We start from the raw sequence: 15,902 nt of genomic DNA, 5'->3' as shown, positions 1-15,902 counted from the left end.
AAAATGTAACTTAAAACATCTTAGGTAATGTAAAAAAAGCAAGCTCAAAAATATAGAATAGAAAACAGACATGTGAAACTTGAATAATTTTGCTGTTTCAGCTATATAGTGATTGTAGTGGTTGAACAAGCTGCAGCCATGGCAAAAAATTTCTCAGATAATTTTGCAAATACAGCTAAAATAATTCCAAGGCTGGACAAATCCTGAAGCCTCATATAGCAAATTAATAAAGCTTGAGACATTACTAGCATCGGCAATGTGTAATTAACTGGGTCACAGACGACTGTGCTAGTAGACTTCTGCAGTTCAGATATTCTTCTAATTTTGCTGAATGCTGGAGAGCTTCCTGATTAGTATTAGATTGAGAAGAACATTTATGCCTTTCAGCTTGCCCAGTGTAGCAGAATTGAACAGTGCAAAATAATGGGAACAAAACAGCAATTAAAAACAAAACCAACCCTCAACCAAACCAGAAATAAAGACTTAAAAGATCACTGATACGTTTAAAAACTGAAATAACAATAGCAAGCAAGTAATAACAGCTCACAGTATAGAAATAATGTTTTAATTTGTGCAGATTGTAAGGAATGAAAACCTGACCAATACAGAATGAAACCTTTGTGGTGATAGTTATGTCATGAGGAAGGGCTAGGTGAGAGCACTAAAGGAAATGGTCTCATTCACCATACAATAACACACAATAGTCCTTAGCTGAAATGTTCATTTGTTTTTTGTTTTATTTCTGTCTTCTGTTGACAAAAATTGCTGTAATAATCTCAAGATAGTGAGTGGGTCAAAGTTGCTTGGAGAGGAGTATAAACAGAACTAAAAAGAGGCACTGTAATTGAAAATGAAGCATGAGATTATATAAAGATAGGTGGTGGGTTTTTTTGTTTGTTTGTTTGTTTGTTTTACATCTTGAATACAAATTACTGTGTCTATGGACTAGGCCCAGAAGTTTTCTTCTGCAACATATAATAAAGAGCTTGACCTGCAGTGTATAAGCTGCCTAGGCAATAGCAAAGGTACCCAGTAAAACTTTGTCCTGTATCATGCTGTGGTAAGTAAACTACTACTTCTCTGGACCCAGGTGCAAAATGTACCTTTAGTTTTGAGTTTGTTGTTATGAAAGAGGTAAATATGCATTGCAACTTTACAAGCATCCCAAAAAGGGACACAACTTTGGTGGAAAATAAATATCTTGTTGTAAGGTATTCTAGTTGTGTGAAGTTTTTTCATTCCTGCTGTTGCTTCATTGAAATTAACACAATTGTTTTTGTGTAATTTGTTAACAGGCTAGGAAAACTCCTTTAGTTTAAAAACATACTCCCCCAGTATCTGAAGCTGACTGTTTAGTCATGGTTCCAGAATTCCATGTTTCACAACTAAAGCAGTAAAATACGTAAAGCAAGGTAGACCTTTTCCCACTTGGTTTAAGACATGCACTAGATGACCCTGCTTGGCAGGGAGGTTGGACCCAGGTGATCTCCAGAGGTCCCTTCTAACCTCAACGGTTCCATGATTCTGTGAAGAATCAAATGGCATTTGCAATGTCTAGATTTAAAGTGAAGCTCAAAGATGCTATTACAACACGAATGGTTGCATGGCTAAAAATAATTTGAATATAACAGGAGGTAGCTTAATATTAAAGAACTAATGCAATGTAGCTTAAAAAAGGAAAATGACTGACTTAAGTTGCTAGGTACTTAAGCTTCTTCATATAATTATACAACAAATGGAAGACAATAGTTTTTATTTTTTCTGTGTTTCACAGAACTAACAAGAAAGCCTTGGGAAAGAACAAACACAGTGAATGGAAGCAAGTCGCCTGTTATATCCAGGTACTCTATTTTGTACCAGTAGCTATCTTTTTCTATAAGTTTGCTGTTGTTGCTCATGCTCCTAAAGATACTTGACTAAAATAGCAAAAATAATACAAAGCAACATTTTGGGGTTTAAAAGTCCTGCTATGAAACTGCTTTTGGCAATTTTAATTAAGAATAAAGTGTTGCTTTTAAAGAATAGTGAAAAGTGAAATTTTCAAGGTAAAAGTAAAGCAAAAAGATTCCTTAATAATTGTTGGTATATAACTTCAATAATTGTGGTATATATTTGCTTACAGAAAGGGTTAATTCTTTCTATTTCCTTACATTTTTAAGTCTGAAATTTTCCTGCAGGGGAGACCAAGTTCAGTGCTATCATTCATATATTCAGTCATAAATCTACTGAACAGTTTTCATCTTTCTATTTCTGTGCTAATTATTGAATGTATATCTTGATATTTAAACATCTTGGTGAGATTTGATCCAGTGACAGTTTTCAGTAGTTGCTTCATAAGAATCCAAAGAAACATCCTAATGAATTGAGTATTATGCAGCCTTCACTACACTTACTGGTCGTTGGTAACTTGTCAACAGGAATTCCAGTTGGTACTGGGCATTATGGTAGGCATTTCAGTAATACGATTAAGTAGGCTTGTGGTTCATTTTAGTTTTCTTGTGTGTTCTGGATACAGAGGTTAAAAGGTTCTGACCTGTGATAATCTGAAAAAATTACCTGAATTTCTCAAAAGACAATGGAAGAATGTGTTATACCTGAGAATATTCTGTTTGAAATTACTTCAATTCTCATTAAGATTCTGGCATGTTGGAAACAGCTGTACAAGATTCGTTGATTTGTGAAGAAAATAATCCTCTAAGTGGCATTACTTGTTGTTGAGGTTGCCATTGAGGTCTCATCAGTTCTAAAATTGTGTACTAAACACTATCAGACTATCAGTATCCATGTCTTCCAGAAATTACTGAGTCCAGTAACTTAAAATCTCTCCAGTCTTGATTCTGATTGCTTGTATTGTGGGTCTCTTTTCATTTGTTCATTTGTTTTTGTTTTGTTTGGTTTTGCTTTGTCAAAAAAAAAAGGTAACATTGGTGGTGATGTCCTCCCTGTTCTACTGCCAGTGTAACAAAATACTGCTTCACAAACTTTGCCTTGATTTCTTCTTCCTACACTTACCTGATAGATCTTACGTGCTTTAACAGAGGTCTCTAGCTTTCAAGCAGATTAAGGTATAAATACATGATATTGAGGGGGAACTCAATAATCACAGAAATAATTTTGTAAGGAATCCTGAAGAGATTTAGAGCATTTTATATTTCATTATTTGAGGTATTTGCTGACCTGACCATTTGGGCATAGATTCTCCTATTCTCAGCATATTTAAAAATGTAGAAAGAATTACAAATGTTTTGAGACTTCTCTTGAGATGTATTAAGAAAATCTCTCCATCGGGCTTTTTCCTTTATCATGTTGAAGATGTTGATAGACTGATAATTCAGACTAATCAGAGCCTCAGTGAGTGTATGCTCTATAAGCACTTAAATAAGGAATTCTTTGTTTAATCAAATATCAATATTCAATTCCAGTGTTGTCATAACCTCCTGGAAGGTTCCATAGCATATATTGTAAAAACTGCAGATAAAGTTTTCCAAGCAAGAAAAGGTATTAATAGAAGGCTCTCTTAAATATCCTTGCATTTTTTCTAAATTCTCTGAAGTTGACAACTCTATCTCTATGAGCAGATTGTTAAGGTTCTTTGAGTGAGTTAGTCAAAGGGTGCTGCTACTTGAAACACTAATACCATGTTTGCCGGCAAGGGGGGATATCTTTCACCTATTAAGCCTAGAAAACCTGCTCCTGACCTATACAGAGTGAACGTGGTCATTTATGAGGATTAAATAAAGCGTGCTTACAAAAATGGCAAGTAAGCAATATTTTCTCTTGAGAGCTTCCAAGTAATTAGACAAAGGATTTGTTATTCAGAATGAATGTTATAAATCAATACTATTTAAAAATAAACCCTTTTTTTCTAGTGCAGATTTTTAAGTATTGAACTACATGTTTTTCATATTTCCTGATATGTTCAAAATAGAACTCCTGGAACACAATCAGTGAGGCTCCATTGTATTTAAGGTTTTAAAACTGAACATAATTAAGGTCTTTTATAGCTTGTTAAGGTAGTGTTTCTCCCCTACTCATAGACGGGAATCTCCATGGAAAAACCTGCTTGTTTCTGAAAACAGGCTCTATGATTCATTAAACAGGTATTATCCTGTTAGGATTTGAGACTTTTTAATGATTAAAATCTTTCTTACTTTCTTACATTTTTTTAATTAATTTATTTATTTTACCAATCCAAGGGTGGACTTTTTCTACATAGGTTGGTAATCACCACATGCATGATCAGGTTCCTCTTTGTATTTCATTTGTCCAGTTAAGCCCATTTTTGGAACGTTTTTGGATGGTTCTGAAGGCAAATTGAAGTGGTTTAAGAACCAGTTTTGAATTAGAAATAAATACTAGATTTCTGTTAGTCACCACCTGTGAAGGTCCAAATTCTTGTTGGATATGCCATGATTGAACATTCTGTAACATCCTGAGAAATTTTTCAGAAATGTAAGCTTAGATATACAGGAATAGCAGGTAATTTTCCAAGTGAATTTTCATGTCTTGCTGCCACAGATTAAGTAAAGATAAATAGATTTTGCCTGACACAAGCATATGAAAAAATAAAGAAATGAAAAAATAAAGGAATCATTAAACATAAATTAATGTTTCAATTGGGAGAGTATTCACAAATTTTAAAATAACTATTTTAAACTGTAGTTCCTGTAGTAGTACAAAAATTTTGCAAAAAATACTGACATTTAAAGCCTTTGGGTTTTAAGAGCTTTCTGCAGCTAAGCTTCGTAGAGCTTTGGATTTTTTTTTTTGAACACTTTGAATTATTGAATCAAATTCCACGTTCGTTTTTCATCAAGCACTCACTGTGGTGAATACTTCATCTTTTGTATAAGAAGTTCCCCTTTGAGATACTTATCTTGGGTGGCGTATTCTGCATGGTGGCATGAATAAAATCTTTATCTTGCATGTTTGTTTTAAGGTGCTTTAGGGATTACAAAGGTTGCCTCACTGTCCTGCTAGGCAATGCTATGAAAAACCACACGGGAGTGCTCTGTAGCCATTTTAGGACTAATGGTTGGGATGTTTCATTTGCTAATTTTCAGTAGCTAATGTCTGTCTTAATGGCAACTGCATTCACCATGAATCTTTTCTCTGAGCAAACTGGAGAAGGAAAAGGATAATTTGGGTAGAGAGGAAGCTAGATTTGACTGAGATAACTTACCTAACTTACCTAGTTTACAAGTTAAGGTCTTTCATATTTGGATGAATGAAGAATTTCTCGCAGGACTTCTTAAAAAAAAAATTGAATACATTCCTACAACTGAGTGGTCAAGTTTTTAAGAAGGCTATCCTGTTACACATCTAGACAGGTATTTCACTATAGGAATATATGAAATAAAATTGGCAGAGCTACCTTTTTATTGTAAAGATTTTGAGCAAAGCAAGCAGCAGTCTGTTTGTGGAGATACGTTCTTTAAAATATAAGTAATTTTATTAAAATACTCAAATATGTTCTTGTTTGAATTCTTTTAATAAAACATTCAGTAGATCCCTGCTATCTCTCGTCAGGAATAGCTTTGGGGAGGAAACTGATTCTTTTTTTTATTTCAGTCTAGTTGGGTAAATGCTATAATGCCCTAGTATATGGGAACAAAGAGACAGTTAATGATTAGAAACAATATAAGGAGAATCTGAAAAACTCACACTGTTCTGCTTGGAGTCAGTCTGTGTTTGCGCTTTCAGGTATAAACTGCAAAAGTAGCATACTAAACATCAGGAATGTGAAGCAGCAGCACTTGCCAAAGTTCCCGTCTTGATTTTTATTTTGAGCAAGGAATTATTTCCTAAGGAACTTAGCACTGTCAGTATCTAAAGATTTTTGTAAAAGATCCCAAACTGTGGTTTATCTTCATAGCATTAGCACACACTGGTGATCTTCTTACGGCTACAAGGTGAATTCTGTTTTCCAGGTGCTTCTACAATAAAGTTACTTAATATTTCTTATTCTATCTTAATCCATGGATTGTGTATTTCATTTCAGTGTGTTTCAAGTCCAGTAATGTTAGCAGTGTCTCTTTTGGAACTTGTTTAATAGTATTCTGATCCCATGTGAAGAATAGAGCTGGTGGTATAACAATGTTCCTGCACCTACTTTGACGCAAAGTCCATCAGCGAAGGGACAGTTAAACACTGCTTTTGCTGACTCTGTTTTGCATGACTAATTATGGGCAGTTTTTTTCCTACATGGGTGCAACAGGACTTCACATAAGTAACTCGTCAGTGCACAGAATTAGTCGCAAAGCTTTAAAAACAAGTATTAAGAGTTTTCTACTACTTGCACCAGAGTTATTGCCTTCCAAAAAAAAACAAAAAAAAAAGAAAAAAAAGGATGTATAAATTTAAAATGCTGTCACCAGATTACTTGGTAGCTATGAATTTGTATTAGAATGATGCCAGTGTGATAAATGTTACTGTATATAGGTTGCGTGGTAAAAACTCTTGTCACGTGCTGTGTCTTTGTTTTTCACACTGAGAACCAATAAGAGGTGAAAATACGGAGAGTACAAGCCGGAGGAAGTTTCTGTAGTATCAAAATGACAATTAAGTGTGCATCTCCTTTTCTGTTCAGAGTTGCACTTGGAGTGTTTTTCTTCTGTTAGCAAATAATAGCCTGTCAAATTTTAAGTCACCAAGACCATCAGGAATGAGGCTCATTCTGCTATTATTGAAAAAACAGAGTGTAATCAAACTATTTCTTCATGGATAAACTACTGTCTTTTAAGGGAAGATGAGTGAGACCTGAAAGTACTGCTTTTGTTTAAAAAATAAGTATATTATTGGGGTTCTTTTTTTTTTTTCTGAGTGAGAGCACAGCTTGTTTGTGCTAGATAAATAATTTTCCATTTATCTGGGCATTTTTAAAGCAATGGATACATTGCTTTGTGTCCCTCATGTACTGAAGTGAGATACTGTGCATGGGAAAGAAAGTAAGAAGCATAACTGTACCTTTTCTGCTGGTTTATTTTTTTCCTGTGCCTGGTCACCTTCCAGCTTAACAAAAAAAAAGGTTGTACCTTCAAGTAACAAATCTTGAAAAATGCAGTGTTTAATTAATTCCTCCTATGTAAGAATTTGTAAGTGAGAAACTGAATGTAAGCCAGGCTTTTTGTTCAGTGATACCACGTATATGGGCAGTGAAATAGAACCCAGCTTATTATACCTTTACCCTACCCTTAAATTCTACATCCGATGATAATTCTAACAGTAGGGAAACATCTTGAAATTAACTGTCAGCAATTTTTTACAAGCATTTTTTCTGTATCCTTTTATAGAGTCACAGAGATTGTTAGGATGTAAAAAGCAATTAAGAACAGCAGAACATTCCTTCCTCTTTGTCTGATGCCAGCCAGCCACTCGTGTTTTAGAGAACCATTCTCTGTTTCTGCTGTTAGCATCTAGCTTCTGTCTCTGCTTATAGCTGTGCATATGGAAGGCCCTTTGTAAGTGTAGTTAAGTATGTGAGTCTGAAAGTTGCACATTGTATAAACAGGGGATCAGAAAAAGGGAGATGACATGGTTGAGAATCCTCTTATTTTGGAACACGTTTTAAGAATGCAGGATAATCTCTGTAGGCAAGTTTCAATGTCTTAGGAGAGTAACCAAACATTAGAACCAACACATCAGAACTTCCTCAAACATTATATGATAAAACTTGCTGCCATTACAGTGTCCTTGAGTATTTGTTTTCAGTAGCTTTACAATGCATGGAATAACATAGGAAGGGACCTCTGGAAGCTATCTATTTCCGATGCATTCTCAAAGCAAGAATTAGATCAGGTTATTCAGTCTTGCCATGCTGAATTCTCAGTCTTCAAGGGTGATGCCACACACCACATGCTTTTAGGTTGCAATATCAACATGCACTCATTAAGAGGGAGTGCTTCTTTCAGAGAGCCTTTTCTGAGATACGTAGTTTTAAAGGGGAAAATGAAAAGTGTTTGACATTCAAAGGAGATCAGTTTTTCATTAACACCATAAAAACATCGGAAACCACTGACAATGAAATATGTCTGCAAGTTGAATTGTTCTTGTTTTGAACTAATAACTTATTCCTATGGTGATTAATATTTCCAGTGCGTGGAAAATGTTCTTGGTTGTTGGTTTCCATTCTGTGTGGTATTTTGGGTCTATTTTTTTTTTTCTGTTTTTCTTTTAATATTAAAAATATTGTTTTGATAGATGAATATTAGCAAGTTTGATGGAGATGTATTATGTATGTTGTAATAATGAGTGACCAGTAACTTACTGATTTGTTTTTGTACTGCAGACCAAAATCTACACCAACGGGGCAACCCAGTGCCAATGGAGTACAGTCAGAAGGTCTAGATTATGACAGATTGAAGCAGGTACATATATCATGCTTTGTATAGAAAACTTGGGTATTAGGATCTGGGGCTCTCAAATACCAGTTTTAAACTGTTCTATTAACTAGTTCCAAACTTCAGTAATTAATTATTAGTAGTTACTTTTTCCCAAACTTACTTCAGTATTCTTAGGAGCTATAATTGTATGATGCCTGCTTACACAGCCCCATTACTTTCTCCCAGATGCTTGTTCCTGCTTTTGCATTACACGGAATACACAAGATGGTGTTGATAATACAGATAGAACTGGTAAAATTAGTTTGCTTGGAAAACCTTTCTTTCCCCTCTCCTCCCTCACAAAACAAAGACTGCTCTACCTACCGAAGTATAACCTTTTTTAAATATCAGAGTTGAGCACTTGTGGTCATGAGCTTGGTGATGAAATAGCATCCAGTGGTATCGCATTTCTGTCTGTCTATATACTGGCTATCCATAGAATGAGCCATGTGTGAAGGAAGGCTCCTGTTAGATTAGCAAAACATGTTACAGGATGCTTTGGAAAACTTTTCTAACACTTACCTGTACGTGACAATTATTTGCCAAGCATACCATAATCTGAGCAACAAAAACCTCAGCGACAGATGTGTCACTTGTGTCAAGGCAGGAGACATCACTTAACAGTATTTCTAATATTTAGACTAAGACCTCCCATGCTAGATGGAAGACAGTTCCTCATAGGAACCCTCACAGGAGCAAGTGGATTTAATTTACTTTTGTTCCTCCAGCTACTAAGAAGTCTGCCTTTGAGGCCATATGATCATCTTTGCTGACTGTAGGTGATGTCTTTTCAAGCAAGGTTCTCTTTAGAGAGTGGCAGATATCTGGGATGTAGGGATGATGTTGATCTGAGAACATTTCTATGAGGTGCTCCATGTTCTCCACTGAAGACAATAAGATAATACTACTGTATATTTTTTCTCTGTCATGCTTCATAATGCCTCTGCTAATACGTGGGTTGTTCAGGGAATGTACGTTCTTTCTGGCTCAAAAAAAAAAACAAAAAACACCCCACCATTTCTGATGTTAACACAGATAGATTCCCTGTGGGTTATTTTGAGTCTTGTATGAGGAAATGCAGTTTTCTATTTTCTAGGAACTGTTCCAACCAGACGGTTAAAAAAAAAAAAAAAAAAAGGTCTGCACTCTGTGCAAATATGACTTTTTTTGCTGTTGTTCTGGAAAGAGACATCTTTCACTTCATAATCCTTTTTACCTAAATAAAAGTCTGGGGTTGTAGTGTCTGTTCTGGAGATAAAACAGGTACTCCTCAAATTTTATGGAGGATTTTCAGCACTCATGCTACAACTTGCAGATAGCAGTCTGGATGATTTTATGATGTTGTCAGTGGTTCTTTTGAGTTGAAGTCTGTGTAGATCCTATAATTTCATAAAGTTCAGATGTACCAAATTTCCAGCAGTCTGAGTCTAGATGGCTAGGTTGTTTAGGGTGGATTGTTTTGTCTTTGGACAAAATGGGCAGTTACTATGAAGTATTTGACACATTGCAAGTGCTTTCTTGTGCTTCATAGCAGCTTGTTGGCATATCCATTCTCTAGCGGGAGGAATGCAGCTCTTCCCACCTTCTCCAGGAGCTTAAATTGCATGAGGGTACCCCTTAAGCTTTGATGCTGTTACTTGAAGACAGGGTTCGTGCATATATGGTGTGTGTATGTGTTTGAGGAACACCGAAAAAATGTCTAGTATTGCACATTAGTATTCTAATTGTGTTGAAAAGCTGAAAAAGAGCTGAATATTAAAATCTTTTGGATGTGTTTACTGATGATTACTGTTTTGCCTGGGATGAGACTGTACTTTTCAGAAACAGACAGTACTTCCCACTCTGGTTTCAAAAGCATTTTCTTAAAATAATTATCCCAAATCAGATATACAGAAGGCTGCAGAAAAAATTGGTAGCATTTAACTCAGTCATTTTGATTAGGTTAAATTCCAGTTTGTGACTGGGGATAACTTGATCCCATATTTTTTCCCTTTGAATGTTTTCTTGGCCTTTTTTTTTTTAATTAGATTTCTTTGCATTGCATATGAGCTTTCATCCATGATAAAGCTCCCTTATTTTAAAGGGATGATCCTATTATTATTTAGCAATTATATTAGTGCAATATTCTAACTTAAGTATTTCCCTTCTTTAATAAGTACTACTGAAATCAATTTATAAGACGTATTTTTTAAATGTTTCAGATCTGGGGGATTAATTTCTTATGATAAAGTGTGGAATATAAATTTCAGAATTGTTAAAGGTCGATTGAAGGCTATAATAATTTTGGATTTCTCTCAGTAGAAAGCTAGATGTTCCAAAACTAATCTATTACTTTGACACCATAGGATATTTTAGATGAAATGAGAAAGGAGTTAACGAAATTAAAGGAGGAACTCATTGATGGTAAGTATCAATTTATTTTGTTATTGTTGAATCTCAGAGCAAGTAATTTTTAAGCTGCACCAAAATGTAAGCTTGGTATGTTTTTATTCTGAGAATCAAATATTGGAAAATACAGACTTGTTGATAGTCTGTTGGCATTCGTTCATTTGTGCCTATGGGGACAAGGGTTCACAGGTCGAGATGAGGACAGACAGTCTAAAGGGAAAAAGAAAAACAGGCAAAGGCTGCATGGAAGCAAAGAAAAAAAAATATTCCCTGCTTCCTGTTAGCAAACAATATTCGGCCACGTCTTGGGAAAGCAGGGCCTTGACAGACATTGTGGTTGTTAGGAGGACAGGTTTTTATAACAAGAGTTTCCCTTCTTCCCCTTCCTCAGCTTTTATTGCTGAGCGTGAATTGATATGGCTTGGAATATCTTTTGGTCAGTTTAGGTCAGCTGCCCTGGCGATGTCTTTTCCCCACCTCTTGCCCACTCGCAGCCTTTTAGCTTTGTGGTGATTTGGAGGCAGCCTTGATTCTGTGCCAGCACTGCTCAGCAGTAGACAAACCATTGGTGGGATATCAATGGTGTTCCAGCTAAAAGTGCAGAGCACAGCACTGTATGGGCTGATGTGGGGAAAGTTAACTCCATCCCAGCCAGACCCAGTACAGTGCCAGACCTGCTCTTACTGTGGTATATCGTATGTCTTATTTCCTCTCCTCTGTTTGTTTTTTTTTGTTGTTTTTTTTTTAAGTGATTTGACACCAAGTGTCATTTTTTGAATATGTGCTCTGAGACATTTTTTATATCGTGGTTGTAAATGGGCTATTTTTATAATTAAAATAATCCAGGGCTGCTGGGATGCATATTTCAAAACTGATAATATTCACTATGGTTATGTTTCCAGCTTCCAGTCTTCTAACGTTTGTCTTTAATGTAAGATTCAAGTAAAAATAATTTTCACAGTTTTCATTTTTATTTTAACAGAAGATATTTTATTAAGTAGTCTTCCGTAGTTATGGGAAATTATTTAGGAATAATCATCTTTAAGATCGATGAATCAAGAAGTAAATAAAACTGTGTGGGTGTTAATGTTTTGTTTCATTTTTACTGCTTTGTGGATTATACCAAAATGAAGTATGGTCATATTGAAACTGGTACCACAACTGGTAAAATAGTAAATGTCATTAACAGATGTGGTAGAAAGAGCTGACTGGTTTTGCACTACAATGCAGTGCTTTTCCCTATACTTAAATCAGTAACTGTTTCATAAAATACTTTTTCTTCATTAATATTTTGGCTATGCTGTGTACCACAGCCTTTTGGATAATACGATGCAAACAGTGTATGGCCCAGAGGCTATTGCTAAACTGAAATAAATAAGCCCACACACATGCTCCTTGATATCTCAGTGGTAGACTTGCTGGAGGTGTAGAACTGAAAAATAAAAAGTTAATGAAAACCTAATAGGAGTGAAAAGCGTTCTGCCTAGCTGAGACTGACACTTTGCCTTTTAACCACATGAGAAGCATATTACATATAGACTATTCCTTCTCTGAGACGTTTTAGTAGGATGAACTTTCTTTAAGAGGTTAGTTGTGAATTCTGGCTTTCTTCCTTGACTTGAAATGTTTGATTTGTTAATTTCTCTCTCTTTCTCTCCAGCTATCAGGCAGGAACTGAGCAAGTCGAATACTGCATAGAAAGACTAGTACTAAGCCGATGTGACTCTTTAACTTGACATAAAACTGACTACGTTTTGTGAGCTGTTAGAAGAAAATGGAGACAGACACTTGGAAGGAGGGAGAAACAACATATTCTGAAAAGCTTCAGGCACATCACTCTGGTGATACGCTATTTTCCTCCTAGTTTGCAGCTTTTTTCTGACCTTTACAGCAAGGTGGAAAAGAGTCTTAAAGTTACTGTAATGATTGTGCAGAATTTCCTACGCCTATCAGACAAGATCACAGTGCTTTGAAGTATACTCATGACAAGATAAAATTGCACATGTTTCAGAATTTGTTGTTACACAAAACAAACAAACAGGGAAAAGCTTGGGAAGGCTTTTCAGAGAGGTTTTCTTTATTAATGAAGGATTTAGCAAGTTATACTGTTGTACTTCAAATGAATCTCAGGTTTGTCTTCCTATCATATCTGATATTTCCATGAATAATTTAAAAGATCAGATGTGTATAAGTTCAGTTCACAAAATAATGGAATGATTAGAAATATGTGCTTTTTAAGGGCAGTATTTGTAAGTGAATGACCTAGACAGGGATCACATGTTGGGTTTTTGGAATTTTATGATAGGAAGCCTCTCTAGTTAGCCTTCATGCAATTTTATAGGAAAAAAAAAAAAAAAAAGCAAATACAGTCCAGAGTTTAAAGATGTAGATGCCTTCCTACATTGTTACAATGCTTTACCAAATCTAAGACTTCTACATAATGCGAATCAGCAGTCAAATGTAAATCATTAGTATGTTGTAGATTTACAGTAGATTTTTGGGCTTTTTTTAGATTTATGCATGTGGACATTTTTGTAATGTAACACAACACAGCTTTTTAATTAAAAGAAAAATTGCATGTCACAGATATTAAGTAGCCTTTTTATTTTTAAGGCTTAATTTATGCCCAGAAAAATGTGGGATGAGGGAGGGGGAAGGCGACACATTTTTATTACTTTCTACACTTTTTCTTCATCTTACATGCATGTGTAATAATGAGGAAAATGTGACTTTTATCAGTAACCATGTTAATGGAACCAGGTACTTAATCCTTTTTTATATCTTTTTTTTTTTTTTTTTTAGTTTTATATTTGAAATTCAGTAATACTTCCATAATGGTTCTGAAACTCCCATGTGAATCAAACCCATTTCTTGGCAAGAGAACAAACACTTAGACATCTGAATTGCTGAGGATGCACCTGTATAAGTGCATTGTTCTTTATCTTTTTACCATGACCTTCTGCTTCACGGTTTTCTGAGACTAGTTTTTTGATTGCTTAATGAAACAAGACAACAATTAGTTGCATTAGAATAATGGAGCATGAGGTCACAGTAAATGTCCCCTTCTTCTAATTTATCTGCCACTTTCCTTGGGTGCGGGATGGGGAGGGGGGGGCACAACATAAAAACAAATGTAAAAACAGCTGCTCCAATACCCAAACTCTGGAAAACGTAAGTGGTATGTCATTGGTTTCAGTCAATAAATCGGGAATTATTTTTGGGAGAGATGACGCCCTTCTATTTCCCTAGATTTTCAGTTTTTGTTTGTAATTGTTTTAATGTGGTACAGTTCAGTGGCATATAAATTCTGTGAATGGGATCTGTAGTGCTTTTGGAAAAACAATACAGATCAAAATCTTCCCATTTCTTTTGCACTAACAATTTCTCTGAGCCGTACCAGTGCCATGTTTGCTTTGTGTTCTGTGCTGTTCCAAAAGAAAAGTTTACTTTCAACTTTTGGAGAGGTTACTGTACATGCAGCTCCATCCTTAGGACAAATGCTTTCAATAACATACTGTCTTAAGTGCTGAACACCAAAGTAAAGCAGCACTTAGTGCTTTCAAAAGGCTTAAAATGGAATTTTTTCTCCAAACATTTTCTGTTTCTATACCTTCAAAGTCTGAGAGAAGATGAAAGTGGAAATATTGACCAACTGAATTAATGAATCATTAAAAAAAAGATTTTCCTGCATGCGTTTATTGAAGGCATTAAAAAAAAAGAAATCCATAGTGAGCTTGTAAAGTACTGTTTTACTCAAAATAAGAGGAGGCATTTTCATCTTTGTTAATGTAACTTTATTTTACATGGAGGTTTTCAGCATTAAGGAAGTTTTATCCTTGTCAGAAATCATGTTTGATTTGTTTATAGGAGAGTTCAGGAGTAGCATAATGGAATAGTGTGAATGGGTATAAGTGGTCCAAAACTAAATGATGAACTACTAGATTTTGCAAGGAACTGGCTTATGCACTAAACGTTTTGTGCCTTGGTCTAAAATTAACATGATTTCTGTTTAAAAGAAAAAGGAACAGATGTCTTCTTTTGTGCTGCTTCTACATACATAATTTCTATAATCCCAAATTGCTGAATTGGTTCTTTCCAGAAAATCTGATTGAGTTAAAGATAACTGTAAACATCTCCTGTCATACTGACAGTTGCAACATTTTCAGAGATTTCAGTATTGAAAATGAACTACAGAAGCTAAGATTATTTTGCTTACTGGTAACTAAGTTCTTTGAAAACCATATTGTGGTGGTTCTGTGCTTTTGTACAATGGATGTCTTAAACTGAGGACAGTTTAGGGGATCCTTTCTAATTCCAGGAAAGCGTTGCTTTTCTCAACACTGTGATCTGATCTGTGATAAATCTGTACTATATACAAGTGGCTAACAAGTCAACCACAAACTGAATGTAAAAATCTTAGTGCTGGTGCTGAAATCTCTTCAGACAGTCATAATGATTTCCAGTTCATTGTTTTAAAAAGTTACCGAGCATCAAGTGTCAATCAAAAACTGAAGATGATCACTAATGAATGTTGAATTTTCATGCATTTAGGTTTACCTTCCTTTTAGTTTCTCAGTTCATTCTCTGCTATTTTTACCATATTGTGTCATTTTAAATTTCTTACATGCTAACGTTTTGTTTGAGCGAATGAAATAAAATTGCAATATATACATGTTGCCACCATTTCTTTATGGAACTTCATAGAAGAATATCATACATTTACTACTACAATTCTCGAACTTTAATGACTGTGATAATTCCTTAATCTGTGATTTCCCCACTCATTTGTTTTTCCTTTGGCAGATTTGATAGAGAACATTAAATACCTTACAAAGAATGTAACTGCACTGGCCATGTAACATTCATGAATGATATCTACTGTACATACATCAAATCCATTTTAAGTGTGTGATTTTATTTACATTCTAACAAGGCACACTTTGTTCTATGTGTCCACAGAGAACTCAGAAGGGAGGGACAGGGAGAAACTAGGGATAAAGTAGCTACAACTAGTCCAGCTTGCTCTTGTTGCTTTTATGTTAATTACTTATTTTCAATACTAGTAATAAAAACCTACCATGGAAGATCAGTATAGCTTTCTATACACTAATAAGAGCAGTTTCAATTTGTCTT

The 15,902-nt window shown here is 35.1% G+C and overlaps 1 protein-coding gene across 9 annotated transcripts in view; it reads left to right on the top strand.

Annotated features, from left to right (window-relative positions):
- Nucleotides 1-13,356, top strand: part of ENAH (ENAH actin regulator) — an 87,056-nt gene extending 73,700 nt beyond the window's left edge. For 5 of the 9 annotated variants that reach the window (XM_082756569.1, XM_082756567.1, XM_082756564.1 and 2 more), the window contains 5 exons: nucleotides 1,775-1,841; nucleotides 4,038-4,100; nucleotides 8,288-8,366; nucleotides 10,727-10,784; nucleotides 12,430-13,356. In XM_082756569.1, coding sequence (XP_082612695.1) covers nucleotides 1,775-1,841; nucleotides 4,038-4,100; nucleotides 8,288-8,366; nucleotides 10,727-10,784; nucleotides 12,430-12,467 — 305 coding nt within the window. In that variant the 3' untranslated portion in view covers nucleotides 12,468-13,356. The remainder of the gene's footprint in view (nucleotides 1-1,774; nucleotides 1,842-4,037; nucleotides 4,101-8,287; nucleotides 8,367-10,726; nucleotides 10,785-12,429) is intronic. The other 4 variants (XM_082756570.1, XM_082756568.1, XM_082756563.1 and 1 more) reach the window with 1 other exon arrangement.
- The last annotated feature ends 2,546 nt before the right edge of the window (nucleotides 13,357-15,902 follow it).

The sequence above is a fragment of the Aythya marila genome (assembly GCF_965140915.1).
Source record: "Aythya marila genome assembly, chromosome: 3".
Taxonomy (NCBI): domain Eukaryota; kingdom Metazoa; phylum Chordata; class Aves; order Anseriformes; family Anatidae; genus Aythya; species Aythya marila.
Note: the sequence above shows the minus strand (reverse complement) of the source record. Positions and strands in the feature narration are given on the sequence as shown.